Source organism: Rhinopithecus bieti, unplaced genomic scaffold (assembly GCF_001698545.2).
Source record: "Rhinopithecus bieti isolate Rb0 unplaced genomic scaffold, ASM169854v2 scaffold_34876, whole genome shotgun sequence".
In the NCBI taxonomy this organism is placed as follows: domain Eukaryota; kingdom Metazoa; phylum Chordata; class Mammalia; order Primates; family Cercopithecidae; genus Rhinopithecus; species Rhinopithecus bieti.
This window is the reverse complement of record NW_016814760.1, coordinates 778,123-802,310: the sequence shown is the minus strand read 5'-3', so window position 1 is coordinate 802,310 and position 24,188 is coordinate 778,123. Positions and strand designations below refer to the sequence as shown.

The following is a 24,188-nucleotide window of genomic DNA, read 5'->3' as shown; positions in this document are numbered from 1 at the left end:
AGGAAAGAAGGTTCTAGGCTATGCTATCTCTCCATCCCTTCACCACTCCACGTTAAGTTTGTACTACGGCGGGGCGGAGGCAGGGAGGACCACACTCTCCTGGTGTGGCGTGGTTATACCAACTTTCACAAAATCTAGAAGGTGACGGAGCTAGCGTACAAGAAGTCGTCTTTGGTGGAGAGGCCTGAGGTCTCCGCAATGACGGGGATGGCAGCGTGACCTCTTAATCTTTAACTACAGGCCAGTCCCAGTTGCCCCAAAGGGGTTAGAATCTAAGGGTGTAGTCTCCCCTCCCCCTAGAAGCGGGAAACGGCCTGGCCCGGAAGCTTCTTTGCTGACCCGGAAGCAGAGCTGTGCAGCTGAGGCGCCGCCGTGGAGCCGCCTTGGAGCCACCGCCCCCTCGCCGCCTCGTCGCTGCGTTGGGGAACCTGGACCGCGGCGGCGCCGGGTTGCCCTGATGATCCCGGGCGGGCGGTGGCGGCGGCAGAGGCGGCGGGAGGATGACCTCTTACCGGGAGCGGAGTGCCGATCTGGCCCGTTTCTACACTGTTACCGAGCCCCAGCGACACCCGAGGGGCTACACAGTATATAAGGTCACCGCCCGGGTGAGTGCGGGTGTCGGGGTTGGGATAGGAGCTTGGATTGGGTCCTGAGGATCTGGGGTGGGGACCCTGGTGTGAGGTACCTGACTCTGGCTCAGAGCCGAGGGTGGGACTGGGTGCTGCACCTACTGGCGGGACTTGCGTGTCGGAGGTTGGGATTTCTGGAGTAGTGACTGAGTGTGGTATGCCCAGGGCTTCACGGTAGTAGGTCGTGGTAGAGCCTTTTTTCTGGGGGTGGGGTAGTCACTGGTTGATGGTTTTAAATTGATGACTCAGTTCCCATCCCGTTTGGACTTTCTCTTTTGAGTTCGCAGTTTGCAGAAGTGGTTTTGCTTGCTCCAGGAAGATAATGCAGACTTAAAAGTGTTAATTTATGTATTCTTTGGCTTATGTAATATAAGTTATTTTTTCTCTTGACCTTTATCAGGTTTGCTGTGAGGAAGACAGACTCTTGGGACAGATGTCAGTGTTAGGCCACCAACCTAGGAGCTGTGGATCCGGGCTTTGTCAAACCCTTAAGTTTTCACGTTTTCAGTAGGAGACGTGAAAAAGATCTGCTGAGGGTAGCTTGTGTGAGCTACCATAAGGTCACATTTTAAAGTTGGGAGGCTCCTTTACATCAACTAACTGGTCCAACCACTTTATGTTTCATTGCTTTTTCCTTGAGTTTTAAAGAGAGTCTGCATCTTCTAGGAAAGTAAGAATAAATTAAAATTAAATATATATATATATATGTGACGTATGTGTGCATGAATATGTGTATAGCAGGCATTTTGTACACATCACCCAATTTAATTCTCATTTTAATGATGAGGAAACAGATTAAAGGAAGTTTAGTAACTTACCCAACTTTACATTGCAAGGCAATAGCAGATGTGCCTGGGATCCGAAACCAGTTTTGCCAGACTCCAAGTTATATAAAATGTTAAGAATTAACTTTATCATTATCAATTTTTAAAGAGGAGAGGTACATATTAAGTAATAATAGTTCAGTATACATTTGGAGGATGTAAAGTAGGCCTTCAGAAGAATCTTTTTTTTTTTTGAGACAGAATTTTGTTCTTGTTGCCCAGGCTGGAGTGCAATGGCATGACCTTGGCTCACTGCAACCTCTGCTTCCCGGGTTCAAGTGATTCTCCTGCCTCAGTCTCCCGAGTAGCTGGGATTACAGGCATGTGCCACCATGCCCGGCTAATTTTTTTGTATTTTTAGTAGAGACCCCGTTTCTCCATTTTGCTCAGGCTGATCTTGAACTCCTGACCTCAGGCCATCTGCCTGCCTTGGCCTCCCTGTGGCGTGAGCCACCGCTCCCAGCCTGAGAAGAATCTTAAAGGTTAAATAGATTTAGATCAGTTTGGGACATGGGAGTGGCACGTGGTGTATGGAAATGGTGCACAGTTCAGATAAATGTGAGAAGGAGGTATGGATGAACATGTCTGTATAAGGATAAGGAGAAGATCCGACCTGCTGTTGCCGATTGCTGTAAGGAGAATAGAGGGAAGTTTGTTGCTCCCTGTTTGCACAGAAGGTTGTTATATGGGTGGAATGTTAGTTTCAGGTTGTGTAAGAAATTTTGTGAGATTGAGGGGCCCTTATCATACCACTCTTGAAACCTTCTAGTCATTGGGCCCTTTGAAAATCCAGACTTAGTTTCCTAACACATAGTGTATGGAATCAGAACAGTTTTCAACATACGTAATGTTTCTCTCACAGCATCCTACTTATCCCTTAATTTAACAAGAAAGTTATATTGTATTAATTTAGTTGCGTGTCTATGTCTCTTAGTGGATTTAGAGCAGTTCTCTATCATTGACATTTGTTTCTGCTTATATCGAATAATAGATAAAAGAAGATGCATGTGCATGGCACACAGTGCCTGAAAAACATTGTTGAATGTTTTCCTCTTCATTGTACGCAGCACACCCAATAAATGTTTAGATCCAGGCACTAAATACTGTGAGGGACATAAGGCTGAATAAAGCATGGATCTTCCTTTCAAGGATACACATAGTAGAAGAGAGTTTAGGATACTTAAAGAAATGTGATATAACACCGGAAGTTCCAGCAGACACTACAGGAAAGGGCTGTGGGAAGACAGATTGCTTCTGGATCAAGAGATTGGGGAATATGTACCAATCAAGATAGTTGAAAGAGGGGAAGAATCCAGAAAAGGAGAGGGTATGAAAGGTAGACAGTTGAAGGGGTAGAGTCCATAAAGACCTGAAGGTGTGAATGTGTGTGGAACTTGAATTGGAAGCACTGAGTATAATTATTTGTATTGTTACTTTACAAAAGGGAAGGTTAACCAAATGCAGATTTTTTTTTTTTCCAAGGTGTGGTCTCACTCTCTTGCCCAGGCTGGAGTGCAGTGGCGCGATCTTGGCTTACTGTAACCCCGCCTCCTGGGTTCAAACGATTCTCCTGTCTCAGCCACTCAAGTAGCTGGGGTTACAGGCACCCGCCACCATGCCTGGCTAATTTTTCTATTTTTTGTAGAGACGAGGTTTCGCCATGTAGGCCAGTCTGGTCTCGAACTCCTGACCTCAGGTGATCCACCCGCCCCAGCCTCCCAAAGTGCTGGGATGACAGGTGTGAGCCACCGCGCCAGCCAAATGCAGATCTTAAATATCTGAAGCTGTGACCTATTTACTGAACTAAGTTTTGACAATATAAACTGGAAGATAAAGTAACACATTGCCTTAGAAGTAACCAAATTTATATATATGCGTGTTACATATTGCTGTGGTTATTTGAACTTGAAAATTGCACACACTGCCTTTTTTCTTCCCGTATATGTTTATGTCTTCATTTATTGCTTTTGTTACCGATTTTGTTTTTAAAGTGTAACATCTGAGAGTCAACATGGAGACATACTTTCAAAATAACTGTTTAGTATTATAAAATATTTCTTGAGAGTTAAGGAGAGAAACACCTTTTTTCAGGATAATTAACTAGGTAAATAGTGCTCTCTTGAGAGAACTTCATGAGATAAAATTAAGAATGGCTTCTGTATATTTTCTACTACTGGTTTACTTCTAGCTTCAAGGAACAATTTTCTATATTTTTAATCCTTGCAGGGTTATTTCTGTAGGAGTAGAGTTTTAATCATTGGAAGTACCAGTGTTAAATTTTGGATAGCAAAAGAGCTTTTTCATCTTCTTAAATCTCCTGTGTGCTTTTTTGCAGTTCTCTGAAACCTGGCAAGCTTAGATGATTTTGAGGCCAGTTACAAGCGTTCTAACAGATTCCACCGTTAAACTCTGTGTTATTTCTTAATTTTTATCTAGAATAAGTACCTCTATTCAGAATTGGAAAGTTCTTTCATAAGTTCCCTTTGATTCTTTAGTTGAAGGAGATACAAGCATACGAGAACCATCAGCAATGTTTTCAGTTATTTCATGCTAAGTGTACAAAATTCTCATAATGTAGTATAGATTTCTCAGCAACAGTAGGTGAATGGCAGTTCTTGCCTGTATTCACTCCATGAGTATAAAAAGTATGTTTTTATTCTCAAAAGATAGTGCTGCAGTATAACTTACTTTGTTTACGTTGAGTCATAATTTACATACAGTAAAATTCACCCATTTTAAGTGTCCAATTTGATGAGTTTTGACAAATGTATACAGTTGTGTAACTACACCATGTTCATCACTGCACAAGTTCCCTCATGTTCCTTTACAGTCAGTCACTCCCCCTCATCCCATATCTCTAGGCAACCACTGGTTTGCTTTCTGTCATTGTAGATTGGGTTGCATTTTCTAGAATTTTGTATACAAGGAATCATACAGTATGCACTTTTTTTTTTTGGTCTGGCTTCTTCCACTCAGTATGATTATTTGAGATTTATCCATGTTGTTGTGTGTTTCATTCCCTTTTATTGCTGACTCATATTCCATTGTGTGGTTATACTACATTTTATCTGTTCACCTGTTGATGGATATTTGGGTTGTTTCCAGTTTTTGGATATTATGAATACAGCTATTATGAACATTCATATACAAGTCTTTGTATGGACATACGGTTTTATTTCTCGTGATACCACATGGCTTTGTTTATGTAGCTTTATACTAAGTTTTGAAATCAGGTACTCTAAGTACTCTAACTTTCTTTCTCAAAATTGTTTTGGCTATTCTAGATTGTTTGCATTTGTGTATAAAATTTAGAATCAACTTGTCTGGTTTCTCCAAAAATACTTGTCCAGATTTTGATTGGGATTATGTTGAGAATGTAGATCAATTTCAGAAGAATTGGTATCTTAACAGTATTGTCTCTGAGCCATGAACATATATATCTACCCTTTTATTTAGCTCTTCAGTATGAGCAGTGCTTTGTAATTCTCAGAATACAGTCTTGCACATATTTATTTTTGTTTATTGATCTTTTTCCGAGATGGAGGTTTCACTGTATCGCCCAGGCTCGAGTGCAGTAACGCAATCATAGCTTACTGCTGGTTGAACTCTTGAGCTCGAGTGTTACTCCCTCCTCATTCAGCCGCCTGGGATTGTGGGCACAAGCTACCTCATTGGCTTTGCACATATTTAAAGTAGTCTGAGTTTATTTTGAAACCAGGAGAATGTATAAATCCTCATTTTATTATACATAGCTAGTGTTTGTTGAGTAATAACAGTAAACACTTACATGGCACTTACTGAGTCAAGCAGTTTATATTAAATTAAGACGTTTGTCACAGGGGCCCAGTGAGTAGGTGCCATTATCATTTCTACATTTTCAGTGAAGAAGTTGAGGCACAGAGACATTTAGTAATTTGTCCAGGGTCATATAGCCAGCAAGTGGTAGAGTCTACATTTGAACCCAGGTAGACTGGTCCCAATCACAGTGCTTTTAATCCTAATGCAATGCTGCTGAATACCTGTATTATAAAACACTTCATTAGGTGCTGTGAGTGTGCATATGGGGACACCTATGTGTCCCCACAAGGGCATTACTATAGTTTGGCAAAAGTGATGGATACACGTGAATAATACGTGACTGTGATGATGTGAACAAAGGGGAGTAAGGGAATTAATGGGAAGTACTGAGCTTCACATAAGTGTGAAAAATTACCATTTCCAAAGCTTCAAATCAAAACACTATATTGCTTGGAGGGAACCTGTCCTTAATTCCTGACCATATTCTTGAGTAGCCTGCTTGTGCCTGGGAAAGGAATTATTTGTAGTTTCCAAATTAGGCTAGAATACTACGTTCTTCCATATCTCTCTGTTAGATGCCATTTTCTCTGTCTGGAATACTCTTTCCTTTTGTCTTGGCAATCTCTGCTCATCTCATCTCAGGTGTCAGCTATATCCTGTGTTCCAGAAGCTTTTTTTTTTTTTTTTTTTTTTTTTTTACGCGTTGCTCTCTGTATGTCTTGTATCTCCTCCATTATCATAATGTGCTTGTTTGACACCTCTTCTGATGGCAGACTCTATTCTTTTTTGAGAGTCTCACTCTGTCACCCAGGTTGGAGTGTAGTGGAATGATCATGGCTCACTCTAGCCTTGACTTCACAGGCTCAAGCCATCCTCCCATCTCAGCCTCTCTAGTAGCTGGAACTACAGGTACATGCCCCCCTGCCTATTTTGTAGTTTTTTGAGAGACAGGGTTTCACCACGTTGCCCAGACAGATCTTGAACTCCTGAGCTCAAGCGATCCAGCCGCCTTGGCCTCCCAAAGTGCTGGCATTACAGGCGTGAGCCACCGTGCCTGGCCCACTCTGTCTTTTTAACTGTGTATTCTTGGTGTCTGGCACAGAGCCTGGACTATAGTAGGGATTTGAGGGTAGGCTGGAAGGAGGCAGCACTTTGCTTTTCAAGTGTTGAGTTTTAAATTAACATACAATACAATTGACTTATTCTGTTGTATAATTCTTTGAATCTTAACATGAGTATAAATTCATTTATCTACCACCATAATCAAGAAACAGAAGTTTCATCATCCCAAAAAACTCCTTCATGCTGTCTCTTTTTCATACCCTTCCCCCTACTCCTTATATCCTGGCAAGCAGTGATCTATCTCTACAACTATACTTTTGTCTTTTTGAGAATGTCATATAAATAGAATCATACAGTATTTAGCCTTTTGAGACTGATAATTTGCCTATTTTTTTCTTTGGGTTGTTTGTTTTCTTACTCTTGAGTTTTGAGAGTTCTTTATGTTCTGGGTATCTTTTTTGGGGGGTCCGATATGACATTTGCAAGTGTTTTCTCCTGATCTAGAGCATATCTTTTCATTCTCCTAAGTATCTTTTTTTTTTTTTCCCTTTGAGACAGAGTCTCCCTCTGTTGTCCCGGCTGGAGTGCAGTGGCATGATCATGGCTCACTGTAGCCTTAACCTTCTAAGCTCAAGCAATCCTCCCACCTCTCAGTCTCCTGAGTGGCTGGGACTACAGGCATGTGCTACATGAGTGGCTGGGACTACAGGCATTTTTGTATTTTTTAAATAGAGACCCAGTTTCACCACGTTGCCCAGGCTGGTCTTAAACTCCTGGTCTCAAGCAGTCTACCTGCCTTGGCCTTCCAAAGTGCTGGGATTACAGATGTCCACCTGGCCTTTTTTTTTTTTTTTTTTCCAGAGATGGGGTCTCGCTGTGTTGCCAAGGCTGGAATGCAGTGACTATTTGCAGGTGTGATCATAGTGTGCAACAACCTCGACCTCCTAGGCTCAAGCGATACCCACCTCAGCCTTCCAAGTAGCTACGACTACAGGTATGCCACTGCACCCAGAACAGTATCTTCTGCAAAGCACAATTTGTAATTTTGGTGAAGTCCAGTTTATCAGTTCTTTCTTATGTGAACCATGCTTTTAGTGTCATACCTAAAATCTCTGCCCAACCTGAGGTTACAAATATTTTTCCCAATGTTTTCTTCTAGATAACTTATTGCTTTGCATTTTATATTTTGCTCTATGACCCATTTTGAGTGTTTTTTTTTTTTTGTATAAGGTGTAAGGTTTGGGTGAAGGTTCTGTTTTTGCCTCTGGTTGTCCCATTGCAACAAAACACCATTTGTTCAAGAGACTAACCTTTCTTCATTGAATTGCCTTTACTCCTTTGCCAAAAGTCAATTGACTATATATATATGTGTAAAGCTGTTTCTGGATTCTCTTATTTTGTTCCATACCATACTATCTTGATTATTATAGCTTTATACTAAATCTTAAAATTAGACAATATTGTTTCTCCAATTTTATTCTTTTTCAGAATTATTTTGGCTACTCTAGTTCCTTCGCTTTTCATATATATTTTAGAATCAGTTTATCTATAGCTACAAAAAATCCTTTTGGGATTTGATTAGGAATGCATTAAATCTGTAGATCACTTTAGGGAAAAATGGACATCTTTTCTATGTTAAATCTTCAAATCTATGAACACAGTATGTCTTGCAATTTATTTGTGTTCTCTGATCTCTTCTATCAGCATTTTGTGGTTTTGAGCAAATTGATTCTCTGTATGTTTTGTTAGATTTATTCCTCACTATTTTGTATTTTTGTAGCTATTGTCAATAGTATTTTTAAAAATTTTGGTTTTGAGCTTTTCTTTGCTAGTATATAGAAATTTGGTTCATTTTTGTGTTGCCCTTATATCATGTTGACCTTTCAAACTGACTTACTAGTTCTAAGACTTTTTAGTGGAATTCTTGTTTTTTTCCTGCATAGACAATCTGTGTTGTTTGCCAAAAGGCATAGTTTTATTTATTCTTTCCAATGTGTATGTCTTTTATTTCTTTTCCTTGCTTTATTACACTGGCTAGGACTTCTACTCCACAGTCTTGAATAGGAGTGGTGAGAGTAGACTTCCTTGCCTTGTTCCTGATATTAGGAGGAAAGCATTCAGTCATTTATCCTCTAGTATAATTTTTTTTTTTTTTTTTTTTTGAGACAGAGTCTCCCTCTATTGACCGGGCTGTAGTGCAGTGGCCGAATCTCAGCTCACTGCAAGCTCCACCTCCCGGGTTTACGCCATTCTCCTGCCTCAGCCTCCCCAGTAGCTGGGACTACAGGCGCCCGCCACCTCGCCCGGCTAGTTTTTTGTATTTTTTAGTAGAGACGGGGTTTCACCATGTTAGCCAGGATGGTCTCGATCTCCTGACCTCGTGATCCGCCTGTCTCGGCCTCCCAAAGTGCTGGGATTACAGGCTTGAGCCACCGCGCCCGGCCCTCCTCTAGTATAATTTTCATGGTAGAGTTTTCGTATGTGGGAGGCTGCATGTTTTATTTATTTTTATATATATTTTTTGAGACAGAGTCTCACTGTGTCATCCAGGCTGGAATGCAGTGGCGCTATCTCATCTCACTGCAGCCTCCACCTTCTGGGTTCAAGTGATTCTCCTGCCTCAGCCTCCCAAGTAGCTGGGATTACAGGCATGTGCCACCACACCCGGCTATTTTTTTTGTATTTTTAGTAAAGACGGGGTTTTGCCATGTCGGCCAGGCTGGTCTCGAACTCCTGGTCTCAGGTGATCCGCCCACCTCAGCCTCCTGAAGTGCTGGGATTACAGGCGTGAGCCACTGCGCCCAGCCTGCATGTTTTAATTTTTAGTTTTGTTAGCTTTTAAATTTTAAAGTAGTATATAGTCATACACATTTCAAGCAATAATTTAAGTCACTTTAAAGGAAAAAAAAAGAACCTACTGAATTTTAAATCCTTAACCTGTTAGGATTATTAACAAATGTCTGGTATTAAAGCAGTGGGAATTGTTAGATTTCAGTTGTTAAATCAGTAGTTTCTTGAAGATTTCTTGAATAAATACTTAGTTTTGGCTTAATCTGGAGATATTTTCAAGAAACAAAATAATCATAAGGATACGGAGGGCAATTAGTTTGTTGTAAAATATATTTATGCTTAAAATTTTTGAAAACGGCTCTCAAGGTGTCTTGTGTTTTCTGGAGTTTAGTTTTATTCTACTCTTCCTTTGTTTTGAATTCTAATATTGTTTAGTAGAAAACTATCTAATATACCAAAATTTCAATAAATGGAACTTAAAAAATGTAAATCATTCCTGATTTCATCTTGTTTGTTGACAACTTGATCTCAGATATTAAGATTTTATGTTAAACTGCAAACTTTCTTTAACATTAAGGATTTTGATTTTCCTTGAACCTTGACTGGAAAATAGTTTAGAATGTTGCTATAACTGGTAAAATTTGAGGTGAGAAAAATAACTTTAGCAAACATTATTGAGTATCTAGAGATAATTTGCAGTTTTAGCTTCTTTATTCTCCCTGAGATTTTGGGATTTTAATAATATAGAAAGCCACAACTCCTTACTGTCTTTGTCAGTTTGGATTTTTATAACAAGATACTGTAGACATTTATTTCCCACAGTTCTGAAGGCTGAAGGCTGGGAAGTCCAAGACCAAGATGTCAGCAGATTTCTTCCTGATTTGCATACAGCTACCTTCTTGCTGTATGGTCTCATGGCTGAGAGAGATCATTGTCTTTTTCTTGTAAGGGCAGTAATCCCATCATGAAGGGCCCACCCTCATGACCTGATTACCTCTGAAAGGCCTCACATCCAAATCCATCACCTTGGGGATTAGAGTTTCAACATGAAATTCAATATGAATTTTAGGGGGAACACAAACATTCAGTCTGTAGTACTTTTGACATAATGCTTTCATGAAAACTTGTTAGAAAGGTGAATGTCTAAAATTTGTCCCATGGACTTATCTATCTTATATGGGAGTTCTGTCACTCCAGAGAACTAAAAATTATAAAATGTCTAATTATGGTTTGTGTAGGTGTTGCCTCTTGGGTCCAGACTGCCTGGCTGGTGGGTAATAACCAGCCCAAATTTTCTTGCCAACCAGTGCCACCTGTGGCTCTGCAGGGAAAAGCGGGAGAGTGGAACTGAGATGCAGGTAGTCGTGAAAGGGAAGTTGAGTTTGGTAAGGTAACAATTGCCTATGTGAGTTGGGTGCTTTGACCTACTTTTCCTGCAAGACTTGTTTTTTTTTTTAATGTATGAAGTACAGTTTAAATATGTCAGTATATTTACATGAAAGTATGGATTTTATGAAAGTTAATGTTTGAAAATCAGGACTGCTTGCATTATATTGACGAATGTGCCACTTGGTATACCTAATCACCATAAGGATAAATGTTCAGAATAGTGTAGCCTTCCATTTCTGCATATCGTACTATTCCTGTCCCACATTCAGAGATTGATATCTTTGGAAAATGAAAAGAGTGGACATGTTTTCCATGTTTGATTATTTGTAGCTTGACACTTAGTGTAATTACTAAGTATTACTTTTGTCACTTTTTTTTCTTAGCTCTGCTACCCTAAACTAGCAGCTGAACAGTGATAGTGAAGTAGCCCTCAGAAGACTTGATTACAATACTTTGCTCATGAAAGTAGCTTCTTAAATTTTGTATTTAACTTCTTATCAATACTGGTTTCTAAAGGGGCTTGTTTTATCTTTTTTTTTTCCCTAGGAAATATTATAAGATTGAATAATTTTTGTAGTTTTGTTTTCTAGTATAGGTTGAGCATCCCTATTCTGAAAGTTTGAAATCCAAACTACTCCAAAATCTGAAACTTTTTGAGTGTCAAAATGATGCTACAAGTGTAAAATTTCACACTTGACGTCATGTGATAGGTTGTAGTCATGCACACAATTATTAAAAATACTGTATAAAATTACTTTTGGACTATGTATATAAAGGTATATATGAAACAAATAAATTTTGTGTTTAGCCTTGGGTCATATCCCCAATATATTTCATGTATGTGCAAATATTCCAAAATCCAAAAAAAAATCCCTAATCTGAAACAATTCTTGTCTCATGCATTTTGGAAAAAGGATATTCCACCTGTAGCTATTCTTTGTTAATCTTAACAAAGAATGCAGCTTTTTGTATATGTCTGAGTTAACAGTGTGATTTCTAATCATCATTATGGTGATGGTGGTAATCAGATAAGAGAGTGCTTTTGAATCTTTTTTTTTTTTTGGACGGAGTCTCGTTCTGTTGCCAGGCTGGAGTACAGCGGCGTGATCTTGGCTTACTGCAACCTCTGCCTCTCGGGTTCAAGCCATTCTCCTGCCTCAGCCTCCCCAGCAGCTGGGACTACAGGCACGCCCCATCACACCCAGCTAATTTTTGTATTTTTAGTAGAGACAGGGTTTCACCGTGTTGGCCAGGATGGTCTCGATCTCTTGACCTTGTGATCCGCCAGCCTTGGCCTCCCAAGGTGCTGGGATTACAGGCGTGAGCCACTACACCTGGCCAAGACAGTGCTTTTGACCTGACTTTTAAGGAAACCTGGAGATATTTATTAAGAAGTAGATAGAGTAGGTTAGCATACTGGAAACGATTTCAGAGACCCAGTGACAATGTGACCTGTTGATTGTTATGGAACTGACTTAGGCCAAGCCTCAAAGTCTGATCTTTGTTTTCAGAATAGGCAAGGGGGCTGACTTTGGGTCTTTTATTTTACTTTGATTTAGTACTGAGCTGGCAGAAAAAGCAGTTCATGGGCAGTGCCAACATCATTATTAAGACCCCATTCATTTTAGTTCCAAGCCCCTTGTTTTTTTTTCTGCTTTTCCAAAGTGGTTCTTCAATTTCTGTATATTAGTTGACTTATAAGACACAGGGTTTACCTAACTGTAATGCCTATAGGCATTTTGTCAGAGATATTTTGTCAGGAATATTACCTGAATACTTGGAATTTTAATCTTGAGGAGAGCCAAGTGACTTACGTTCTAGAGAGAGCACTTTGGAGTCATGGAGTTGTGAGATCTGGTCCTGCCTCTGTTATTTGATTGAGTCTCTTTTCTAGGTCTTTGGTTATTTCATCTTACCAAGCATGGTTGTTGTGATTTTTGAATAAAGTAGAGTATTTAATTTCTTAGCACAGTAAGAGATAGTTACTTTTGCTTTGAGACATATTTTTCTAAGTTCATAATTTGCTGTTCATGAACATAGGCAGATGGACTACAAAAATTGTGGTAGTATTTCTCTAGTGCTTCAAATTTTAGTGGGTGTTGCACTAAATAAATAATGAGGATGATAATAATAATAAATAACATAAAAATAAAAAGTTTAGTGACTAGATGTCTTTGGGAAATACTATGTATCTTCCTTTTGGGGATTTACTAGGCATATTAGTGTATTAAAGGTTTGAAGAATTATTCTGTAAACAACATTCCCTTCTTAAACAGAGGTAAACTGAATTGATTACTAAGCCCTTCCTGTGAGAGCACTGATTTTAAAGAATACTGGTATTCCATGTAACATGGTTTGTGAAGCACTGCTGTTGTTGGGTAATACTTTTAAAATTTTTTGTGTTTTAGTAGAGGGTAAGGTAATACTTTTAAGATGACTTGGTGATAAATTTCTAAAAGCAAGAAGCTTTTCAAGATACATAGTACTAACTGAGTCAGTGGCAGTTAATGCTTGCAGTGGAAATTTGTGAACTTTATTTTTATTTTTATTTATTTTTTTTGAGACGGAGTTTTACTCTGTCACCCAGGCTGGAGTGCAATGGCATGATCTTGGCTGTCTGCAACCTCCGCCTCTCTGATTCGAACAGTTCTAGTGCCTCAGCCTCCTGAGTAGTTGGGACTACAGGTGCATGCCACTGCACCCGGCTCATTTTTGTATTTTTGGTAGAGGTGGGGTTTCACCTTGTTGGCCCAGCTAGTCTTGAACTTGTGACCTCAGGTCATCCACCTGCCTTGGCCTCCCAGAATGTTGGGATTATAGACGTGAGCCACTGGGCCTGGCCAAATTTGTCAGCTTTTTTTTTTTTTTGAGACAGAGTTTCGCCCTTGTTGCCCAGGCTGGAGTGCAATGGCGCGATCTCAGCTCACTGCAACCTCCACCTTCCAGGTTCAAGCGATTCTCCTGCCTCAGTCTCCCTAGTAGCTGGGATTATAGATGGATGCCACAACGCCTAGCTGATTTTTATATTTTTAGTAGAGATGGGGTTTCACCATGTTGGTCAGGCTGGTCTCAAACTCCTGACCTCAGGTGATCCTCCCACCTTGGCCTCCCGAAGTGCTGAGATTACAGGCACGAGCCACTACACCCGGCCTTTGTGAACTTTTCTTTTTTTGAGATGGAGTCTCGCTCTTTTGCCCAGGCTGGAGTGCAGTGGTGTGATCTCAGCTCACTGCAAGCTCCGCCCCCGGGGTTCATGCCGTTCTCCTGCCTCAGCCTCGCGAGTAGCTGGGACTACAGGCACCCGCCACCACGCCTGGCTAATTTTTTGTATTTTTAGTAGAGACGGGGTTTCACCGTGTTAGCCGGGATGGTCTCGATCTCCTGACCTTCTGATCTGCCCGCCTTGGCCTCCCAAAGTGCTGGGATTACAGGCGTGGGCCACCGTGCCCGGTCTTTTTTTTTTTTTTGAGACAGAGTCTTGCTCTGTTTCCCAGGCTGGAGTGCAGTGGTGCGATCTCGGCTCCCTGCATCCTCTGCCTCCTGGGTTCAAGCGATTCTCCTGCCTCAGCCTCCCGAGTAGCTGGGATTACAGACGCCTGCCACCGTGCCTGGCTAAGTTTTGTATTTTTAGTAGAGATGGGATTTCACCATCTTGGCCAGGCTGGTCTTGAACTCCTGACCTCGTGATCCACCCACCTCAGCCTCCCAAAGTGCTGGGATTACAGGCTTGAGCCACCACGCCCGGCCCTTTGTGAACTTTTAATGAAAACAATCACTGTTTTAAATTCCAACTTTTGTGGAATTTATTGGTTGAACTTTATGACAAACTCTCTTGAAATTTTTCCAGAGAAAAATTACTGAGTGCTAGCTCAGTTTTAGTCATTGTCAGTATGGTTATATTCTTCCCTCTGATTTCTGATTGATATTCTTATTTTTCATTAACTTTTCAGTCACGGAAGATAATTACACAGAATTTTTTTTTTTTTTTGAGACAGAGTCTTGCTCTGTTTCCCAGGCTGGAGTGCAGTGGTGCGATCTCGGCTCCCTGCATCCTCTGCCTCCTGGGTTCAAGCGATTCTCCTGCCTCAGCCTCACGAGTAGCTGGGATTACAGACGCCTGCCACCGTGCCTGGCTAAGTTTTGTATTTTAGTAGAGATGGGATTTCACCATCTTGGCCAGGCTGGTCTTGAACTCCTGACCTCGTGATCCACCCACCTCAGCCTCCCAAAGTGCTGGGATTACAGGCTTGAGCCACCACGCCCGGCCCTTTGTGAACTTTTAATGAAAACAATCACTGTTTTAAATTCCAACTTTTGTGGAATTTATTGGTTGAACTTTATGACAAACTCTCTTGAAATTTTCCAGAGAAAATTACTGAGTGCTAGCTCAGTTTTAGTCATTGTCAGTATGGTTATATTCTTCCCTCTGATTTCTGATTGATATTCTTATTTTCATTAACTTTTCAGTCACGGAAGATAATTACACAGAAAGAGTTGTTACTCATGGATGTTTGCACTCAATTCACATTATCCTAAACATTTTGTGGTTTTGGTTTCCATTTTGGGGGACACATTTGTAAAGTATTAAAAATGAGATGACACATTTGGGAATACTGAATCCCTAATAGTGGGGTACTAAGTAGTTGAAGTTGATAATGTATTTGGGAAGTGATTGTATTTTTATAATGCAGTCGTGTAAGAATCAGACCTAGTATATTCTCCATTGTACTGCAGTACCTGGCAGCAGAGTAGGCACTAATATGTGTTGAATAGGTGAAATAAACAAAAACCTAATGGTGATGGAATTTTATGGAAATAAGTAAACTTCATTATTGCTGAAAATACCACAGATAAATAGAGGGAGGCAGTGTAATGTAGTGGAAAGAGCACTAGACCAGGAGTCAGACAGTTGAAGATCTCATTCTAACTTTGAAGGTGAATAGCCATGTGACTTTAGACAGGACTCTGAACCACCTTGTTTTCTTATCTGTAAAAGGGGAAGTCATAATAACTACTCCTGCCTAACTCATAGGTTGTTGAGAAAATGAAGTGATTCATTAATATAAAATTCCTTGCAAATGTAAATGTACAGAGTCAAGTTTTCCCTATGCCTAGCACAGTGCCTTGAACAGTATTAACACAAATATAGACTGTTAATAATAAAAAGGAGGCTGAAATACAAGAGTTTAAAGCTGATTCTTGGAGTGCTCACAGAATACTAGGGGGCAGAAGGATGAAGAATAACCTGCAAAAGAGAAGCAAAAGCACTAGAGAGGAAAGAGGAGAATCAGGGAAGTATAACCCTGTACTTTTAAGACACAATTTTCACTAAACTTTAGGCTTGTCAGGTAATACCTGAGTAGCTTTTGCTTTGATTTTCCAAACCCTGTCTAACTTTCCTCCTTCTTTATGAAGTGTTTGGTGAGCACAGAGTAGTTTCTTTTGTAAGCCTAAAATTAAAGACCTTCACTTAGGTAGTTATACTTCAACTTTGATTTTCTGTATGTTGCTTAATAATCATGAGTTACTTTTGTTACCGAAACACAGGGGTTCCATCTAGGTCCTGCTGCTTGTCACACAGAAAGCAATCTCTGAGACAATGAGTATTGCTAAGGAAGCCGGCTTTAATCAGGTGCTGCAGCCAAGGAGATGTTCAGATCCATTTCCCTGAGTGACTAAAATTAGGAGTTTATATAGCAGGGAGGAAATGTGATTATGTATGGGAAAACAGGAACTACGAAGGGTTAAGGAAGCCATCGTGATGGATGAGAGGTCTGGCATCTCATTGTTTGGATGCAGTGATCTGGTGAATTTCAGTTCATTTGATTCTGTAAAAGGAAAATAAATCTTGGGGCCCCCAAATCACTAAGCTAAAGGTAAAAGTCAAGTTGGGAACTGCTTAGGGCCAACCTGCCTCCCATTCTCTTCAAATTCACCCCTCGGCTCACTGAGATAACTATTAATACATACCAGATCGCCTCATTTGGAGAGACTAATCAGAAACTCAAAAGAATACAGCCGGACGGGTACGGTGGCTCACGCCTGTAATCCCAGCACTTTGGGAGGCCGAGGTGGGCGGATCACAAGGTCAGGAGATCGAGACCACGGTGAAACCTCGTCTCTACAGTAAAAAATACAAAAAAAAAAATTAGCCGGGCGCGGTGGCGGGCACCTGTAGTCCCAGGTACTCAGGAGGCTGAGGCAGGAGAATGGCGTGAACCCAGGAGGCAGAACTTGCAGTGAGCCGAGATCGCTCCACTGCACTCCAGCCTGGGGGACAGAGCAAGACTCTGTCTCAAAAAAAAAAAAAGAATACAGCCATTTGTCTTTTATCTACCTGCGACCTGAAAGCTCCCTCCCCACGTCGAGTTGACCCACCTTCACCTCGAGTTGTCCCACCTTTCTGGACTGAACCAGTGTATATCTTACACATATTTATTCATGTCTTATGTCTCCCTAAAATGTATAAAATCAAGCTATGCCCCTACCACCTTGTCACATGTTGTCAGGATCTCCTGAGGCTGTGTTACCGGCACAGATCCTCAACCTTGGCAAAATAAACTTTCTAAATTAACTCAGACCTGTCTCAGATTATCGGGGTTCACAATATTAATACTTTTTGAGAAGCCTGAAGGCCCTTTCCTGAAGGTAACTCTGATAAAACAAATGTTAAGTTTCAAGCTTTATTACCAGAAGGGTCAGTTTCCATGTTTATCCAAAAAAACCTGTCCATGGGACTGTTGGGTCAGTTTCACTTTTATTATCAAGAAGATTATTAAAAGTCTTACATCACTAAACCATGACTGGTTGACTGCTTTTGGGATGCCACTTTGCTCTGCACAGTGAGGATTCAGTGTCATGGGAAGGATCTAGGATGAAGTGTTTCTCAATCTGTTGCTTAGCACACTACTGTTATCTGAGGTATGGAAATACATTTGGGAAATACACCCTCCTCCGCTCTGCACTTCCCTCCCACCCCACCACTGTGTACCACTCGATTGTGAACTCCAGGAAGAAAGGGACTTGCTCACCGATGTAATCCAGCACATAGATGTATGTAAACCACAAAGAGGACAGCTGAGAAATAATAATCAAATTTGTTATTTCTGATAAGATGGTTTTAATATTGTGGCTGTTGTTAGGGGATGGCTAATGGGTTTTTGTTTGTGCAGTACACATGTATTTGATTTCCAGGATGGGCTCATCTGAAGAACACCCAAAATGTGATACTTCTAATATGTATGCCAAACTAAGAAATAAGTTCTTCCGTCTCAAAAATATCATTTGCTTCTATTAAGGAAGATTATTTAAAATAGTTAAGATACCTTAATATATTTATAAATTCAGGAAATGTATTAAATTGAGAAAAACATAAATTGTGAAATTTTGAGTACATTTGAATAGATCTTGCTGTGAATGATCATATGTTGTTTTTGGTGGGTGGATTATTAGTGGATTGGTTATCCATGACTTTTCTTCTCAATACATTTCATAAAAATGTAAGAAACGGCAGGGCACAGTGGCTCACGCCTATAATCCCAGCACTTTGGGAGGCTGAAGCAGGTGGATCATTAAGACAAGAGATCGAGACCATCCTGGCCAACATGGTGAAACCCCATCTCTACTAAAAATACAAAAATAGCTGGGCATGGTGGCACTTATCTGTAGTCCTAGTTACTTGGGAGGCTGAGGCAGGAGAATCGCTTTAACACGGGAGGCGGAGGTTGCAGTGAGCTGAGATCGCACCACTGCACTCCAGCTTGGGCGACAGAGCGAGACTGTCTCAAAAAAAAAAAAAAGAAAGAAAGAAATGCTTATAAGAAGCAAAATTAGTCATACTATATGAAATACTATACTTTTGGAAAGCTGTGTGTGAGGGGACAGGCTGGTATTTGAAAGTAATAGTTAAAATCAAATATTTGAATAATGTATAGTTGTTAGTTACCTTTTGTAGTCTCTAATACTAAATCTGTGTTGTCTAATTTGATAGCCATTAACCACATGTAGCTATTCTGATTTAAATTTAAATTAAGGCCTGCAGTGGCTCACACCTATAATCCTAGCACTGTGGGAGGCTGAGGTGCGAGGATTGCTTGAGCCCAGGAATTTGAGACCAGCCTGGGCAACATAGGGAGACCCCCATCTCTACCAAAAAAAAAAAAAATGTGTGTGTGTGTGTATATATGTGTGTGTGTGTGTGTGTGTGTATGCCGACTGTGGTGTTGTGTGCCTGTAGTTCCAGCTACACAAGAGGCTGAGGGGGGAGGATCAGTTGAGTCCAGGAGTTTGAGGCTGCAGTGAGCTGTGATCCTGCCATGGCACTGTAGCCTGGGTGAGAGAGTGAGACCCTGTCTCTTTAAAAAAAAGTTTTTTCTGAATTAATTTAAATGAAATAAAATTAATGTAGTTTCTCAAAGTAGCCATATTTCATGGGCTCAGTAGCCACACACATGTGGCTAGTGGTGGCGGTGTTGAACACTGCAAATAGAGAACATTTTTTTCCATTATCACAGAAAGTTCTATTGCATAGCACTTTTGTATAAATTAATGAAAATTGCTACAAGATTTCACCAACTTTATATATTCTGAAAGTTGGAGAATAGAGTGCAAGATACTTGTTCTCCGGAATTCTTAGGTGGGACCGTTTACAATGGTTAACCTGTCTGGTAGGGGACAGAGGGAACTTTTAAATTATAGAGTTCTTGCTATGTTCTTATTTGTTGTTCACAACAGCCAGGCCAGGCAGTTAGTATTATCTCCATTTCATAGATGAGATCAAACCTGTAAGTGGAGGAACTGTAATTTGAACCAAGGTTTGTCTGAGTGTAAATCCTCCATTTTTTGTTCTTGTTTTGGACTTAGGGGTGGTGCTGAATGGATTCTAATCCCTAGTTCATGGTGTATTGTCATTGGCTATCAAAGACCCTTTTCTTCCTCACACTCATAGGCAACCATTTTAATGCGTGTTTGATTTATCTTTTTTTAAAATTTTTTTTAAAGTGAAAGCAAGTTTATGAAGAAAATAAGGGAATAAAGAATGGCTACTCCATAGGCAGAACAGCCCGATTTATCTTTTTGTTTATTTTTGCAAGATACACCATTGTAGCTTCAAAACTGTTAATTTGACACTTACATGGATGGTACTGTATTATATAATCTGAGATTTTCCTAATTTAGGATGCTGTTTGATGATTTAAACACCTAGCCTTTTCAAAAGTTTTGTGAAAAAAATCTTTTACCTGGTGTTAGACTTTTGGCCTTTGTAATCAGAGAAGTCTGAAAGAATCTCCTATTTTCCTCTTTGCTTAGGGAGTATTGATAGAAGGATCATTTGTCCCTGAATATTTGTAAATAATTTATATTACTTTTGTTTTCTTCATCATTAGGCAGCCAGTAATTACTTCTCATACTTCTCACATAGTGCATCTGAGCATTGTAGCTGCTTTTTTTTAATTGAAATTTTTATTGTGCTAATTGTAGATTCATATACAGTTGTAAGAAATAATGTAGAGAGATTCCTTGTACACTTTGCCCAAGTGCAGCTGCTTTTTATGCTTCTAATTTGTATGTAGGCTTGCTGGGAAGGGGAGATGTAAACAAGCTTGTTAGAATTATGTTAATTAAGAGTAAAGGCCGGACACTTTTTCTTAAGAATATAGTGAATATATGAACTTTAGCATGTGGACTTACTTTTAGCTGCTTTTTTGCTTAAGTTTTAGTATTGCTAAAATAACATTTTTAGCCAAATTAAATTTAAAGAGTTTAATTGAGCAAAGAATGATTCACAAATTGGTCAGTCTCCTCAGTCATTTTAGGTCCAGAGAGACGCCAGCACAGCCACGTGGTGGAAAATTTATGGGCAGAAAAAGGAAAGTGATGTACAGAAACCGAAACTGAAACAGCTGCATTGGTTCCAACTAAGCATTTGCTTTATTTGAACACTGTTCGAACAGTTGGCCCCCTTCGGCCAAAACTTGGTGATTGGCACCAGAGTAGGTTACTGTCTTTTTACACATCTATTTACATATCTGTTTCTCCGTTCATTATGTACAGAGAAACTTTTAGGCCAAACTTAAAATATGTAGCCTAAGGGAGGTAGCTTTAGGTTAAGCTTGATTTCACAGTATGTATTTCAGATAGTGAAGTTATTATATAGCTGAGTTTTGGATAAATGATATAGTTTTTTTTTTTTTTTAAAGTAAATTGAATTTTTCATACAAATACTATTGCAGGTTAATTATACAAATATGAAATCTTAAATTTTGATAATGATTAGAGATTTCTATGTATGTTTTGTTTTAGGTTGTTTCTCGAAGAAATCCAGAGGATGTCCAGGAGGTAACATTTATATGCAGATTTTATTTTATGTATTTGATAAAAATTTAATTAAATGCTTTTTTTTTGAGGAAATCGCCTGAATCATTTATACATCAATCTCTTTTTTTCTGAGACAGAGTTTCGCTCTTGTTGCTCAGGCTGGAGTGCAGTGNGAAGTTATTATATAGCTGAGTTTTGGATAAATGATATAGTTTTTTTTTTTTTTAAAGTAAATTGAATTTTCATACAAATACTATTGCAGGTTAATTATACAAATATGAAATCTTAAATTTTGATAATGATTAGAGATTTCTATGTATGTTTTGTTTTAGGTTGTTTCTCGAAGAAATCCAGAGGATGTCCAGGAGGTAACATTTATATGCAGATTTTATTTTATGTATTTGATAAAATTTAATTAAATGCTTTTTTTTTGAGGAAATCGCCTGAATCATTTATACATCAATCTCTTTTTTTCTGAGACAGAGTTTCGCTCTTGTTGCTCAGGCTGGAGTGCAGTGGCACGATCTCGGCTCACTGCAACCTCCACTTCCCAGGTTCAAGCAATTCTCCTGCCTCAGCCTCCTGAGTAGCTGGGATTACAGGCATCTGCCACCACGCCCAGCTGTTTTTGTATTTTTAGTAGAGAGAGGGTTTCACCATGTTGGCCAGGTTGTTCTCGAACTCCTGACCTCAGGTGATCCACCCGCTTGTCCTCCCAAAGTGCTGGGATTACAAATGTGAGCCACTGTGCCCGGCCTGTACATCAGTCTTTATATGTTTGCGTGAAGATTGTCTTCAGTTCACAAAACAGTAGCTGAAGTGTCCTATTTGAGACCTACTAAAAGTGTTAAGTTTTAGTAGGTGTTAAGTTATATAAATAAGAATTTAATGAATTATGGTGCTGTTTACTAAGTGATAATTGTTATGGTAACTGGTGTTTACAAGATGTCGGTATCACTCACGGGTCCCTATTTACCCATTTCAAGATCATAATGCCTGTGTAATAAAAAGTATTTGGTAACTAATACTTATTTTAAAGATTCTAACAGTAAATTATGGGTCTCCAACTACTTTCACTTTTATGTTGAATTGACATGTTGACATCTTGGAAAACTGCTTTAGGCATAGATGTTTCTTTTTTTAAAACTTTTTAAGTTAGTAAGTTCTTTTGCAGATTCTTCTGTGCATTTTTTCCTTCTTTCTATAGTGATACCAACATGTTATGCTTTGCTTAATATTGTGGAATTCTCTGTATTTACTTTGCGCTTGTTGTACATCTTTAGGAATCCTTACTGAGGAGCTTGCTGCATTGAATGTTTCTTGACTTACTTTCATTTTAGTCTCTGCTCATTTTCACTAAGACTAGAAGGAAATATATAGGAATTTTTCCCCCTTCCCTAATGTGTTTAAAACAGATACTTTAAGTTTACAGTGCTGATTCTGCAACAGTGTTTTTTTTCCCCACAATTAAATATGAATGTCTTTGGGTGGTAGGTTCTTTCTGTTTAGCCACAGGTCTCACTACTCTACAGAAAATACCTGGCTTGATTCATACATTTAAGGTGACTGTTTGGTACTGGTTGGTATGAGTGTATGGCCCCAGGTTTAGATAATATTTAATGTTTTTTTTTTTTTTTTTTGAGACGGAGTCTCACTGTGTCGCCCAGGCTGGAGTGCAGTGGCACGATCACTGCAAGCTTCATTCACCTCCTGGGTTCACACCATTCTCCTGCATCAGCCTCGCAAGTAGCTGGGACTACAGGCGCCCGCCATCACGCCCGGCTAATTTTTTGTATTTTTAGTAGAGACAGGGTTTACACTATGTTAGCCAGGATGGTCTTCATCTCCTGACCTCGTGATCCACCCACCTTGGCCTCCCAAAGTGCTGGGGTTACAGGCATGAGCCACCGCGCCCGGCTGATAATATTTAAATTTTATACGTTATCATTTCTGGCTATGTCTGATTTCATAGTTGTTTTTGTCCTATGATTTAAAACAGACATATTTTTATACAAAATTCAGCTGGGCATGGTGGCAGGTGCCTGTAATCCTAGCTACTTGGGAGGCTGAGGCAGGAGAATTGCTTGAACCTGGGAGGCAAAGGTTGCAGTGAGCTGAGATCGCATCTCTGCACTCCAGCCTGAGCGACAGAGACTCTGTCTCAAAAAAAAAAAAAAAAAAAAATAAATAAAAAGAAAAGATTTAATATGATTTTCCTGAATTTTCCTGATGGGTTTTAAGACAATTCCTTCATCAGGAAACAGGAAGAATATTGTAATATTGTTATTTTGAAAGAAATATATATATATATATGTATCAGTGAAAGTAATTTGCACTGTTGATTAAAGTACTTTTCTGTCTTGTATCAATTGATGAGTGTGAACTAGTCTTTAGATTTCTAGTTTACAACTCTTAAAATTGAAAATGGGTGTATTTCCTTTGAATGCACTGTCTGATTGCTGTGCTGTAGTTTGTAGCTTGATGTTCCCATTTTCCAGGGAGAATCCTGAACCAACCTATCCATGAACATACTCTCTGCCATTTTCTTAGTCCTTTTTTCGGGAAAACTCTTTTATAATAACAACTGTTGGTGAACCTTTCATCAGAAAACTCTTGTAAGTGTCTTTTAGTTAGATAATTGCATGGTTCTTTGTTAGAAGTGGTATAAATTTTTAAAAGTCTTCTATTTAGTTGGCTTCTGAAAATATAGGATAATCTTGAAATTATAACAGCACTTTTTTTAGTTTCCCATTTAGTGTATTTAAACATTGGAATTCTCATTTGGGAGAGGAATTCACCCCGTGGAGTTTGTTTTTCACTTCCTTTCACTTTCCCTTTCCATTAACTTATTCATGTATTACTGCTTTAGACTATAGTAAGGCTTCACAAGGGCTAGTGAGGACTAGATGTACTGATAGTTCCACCAAATATAGGGCTAGTAATACGCTAGCCTTATAAAATGGGAGAAATTTTGTTGTTTTTCTTTTATCTATACCTTGGCACATGCCACCACATATCAGTGTTATCTTCCTAAGAATGCTAAACAATCTGTGCTCTCATTCAGTAGATTGTGTAGAACATGAATAGACAGCAGAAAAGTGAAGAAGAGATGGTTTTGAACCCCTTACCCTTTTTTAAACAAATTAACCTATACCTGTTTCTTTCTACAGGTAGGGTATTTCACTGGTGAAATTTGGGGAAGGAAAAGAACTGAAATAGGACTTTCTATGTATTATGTTGGAAATCTCTAACTTTTAAATCCTTTTTTAAAAAAATAGTTTTATTATTTATTTATTATTTTTATTTATTTATTTCTTGAGATGGAGTCTCGCTCTGTCACCCAGGCTGGAGTGCAGTGGCGTGATCTCGGCTCACTGCA

At 39.4% G+C, this 24,188-nt stretch overlaps 1 protein-coding gene across 13 annotated transcripts in view; it reads left to right on the top strand.

The window, feature by feature from the left end:
* Positions 1–328: 328 nt before the first annotated feature.
* RPS6KC1 (ribosomal protein S6 kinase C1) overlaps positions 329–24,188 on the top strand; it is a 223,155-nt gene continuing 199,295 nt past the window's right edge. For 5 of the 13 annotated variants that reach the window (XR_001881479.1, XM_017851944.1, XM_017851941.1 and 2 more), the window contains exons 1-2: positions 347–605; positions 20,795–20,830. Coding sequence is in view for 7 of the 13 variants with exons in the window: in XM_017851944.1 (XP_017707433.1) it covers positions 501–605; positions 20,795–20,830 (141 nt within the window). In the remaining 6 variants the exon portion in view is untranslated. Of the gene's footprint in view, positions 606–20,794; positions 20,831–21,141; positions 21,178–23,307; positions 23,425–24,188 lie in introns of those variants that run through there. The other 8 variants (XM_017851947.1, XM_017851945.1, XM_017851946.1 and 5 more) reach the window with 6 other exon arrangements.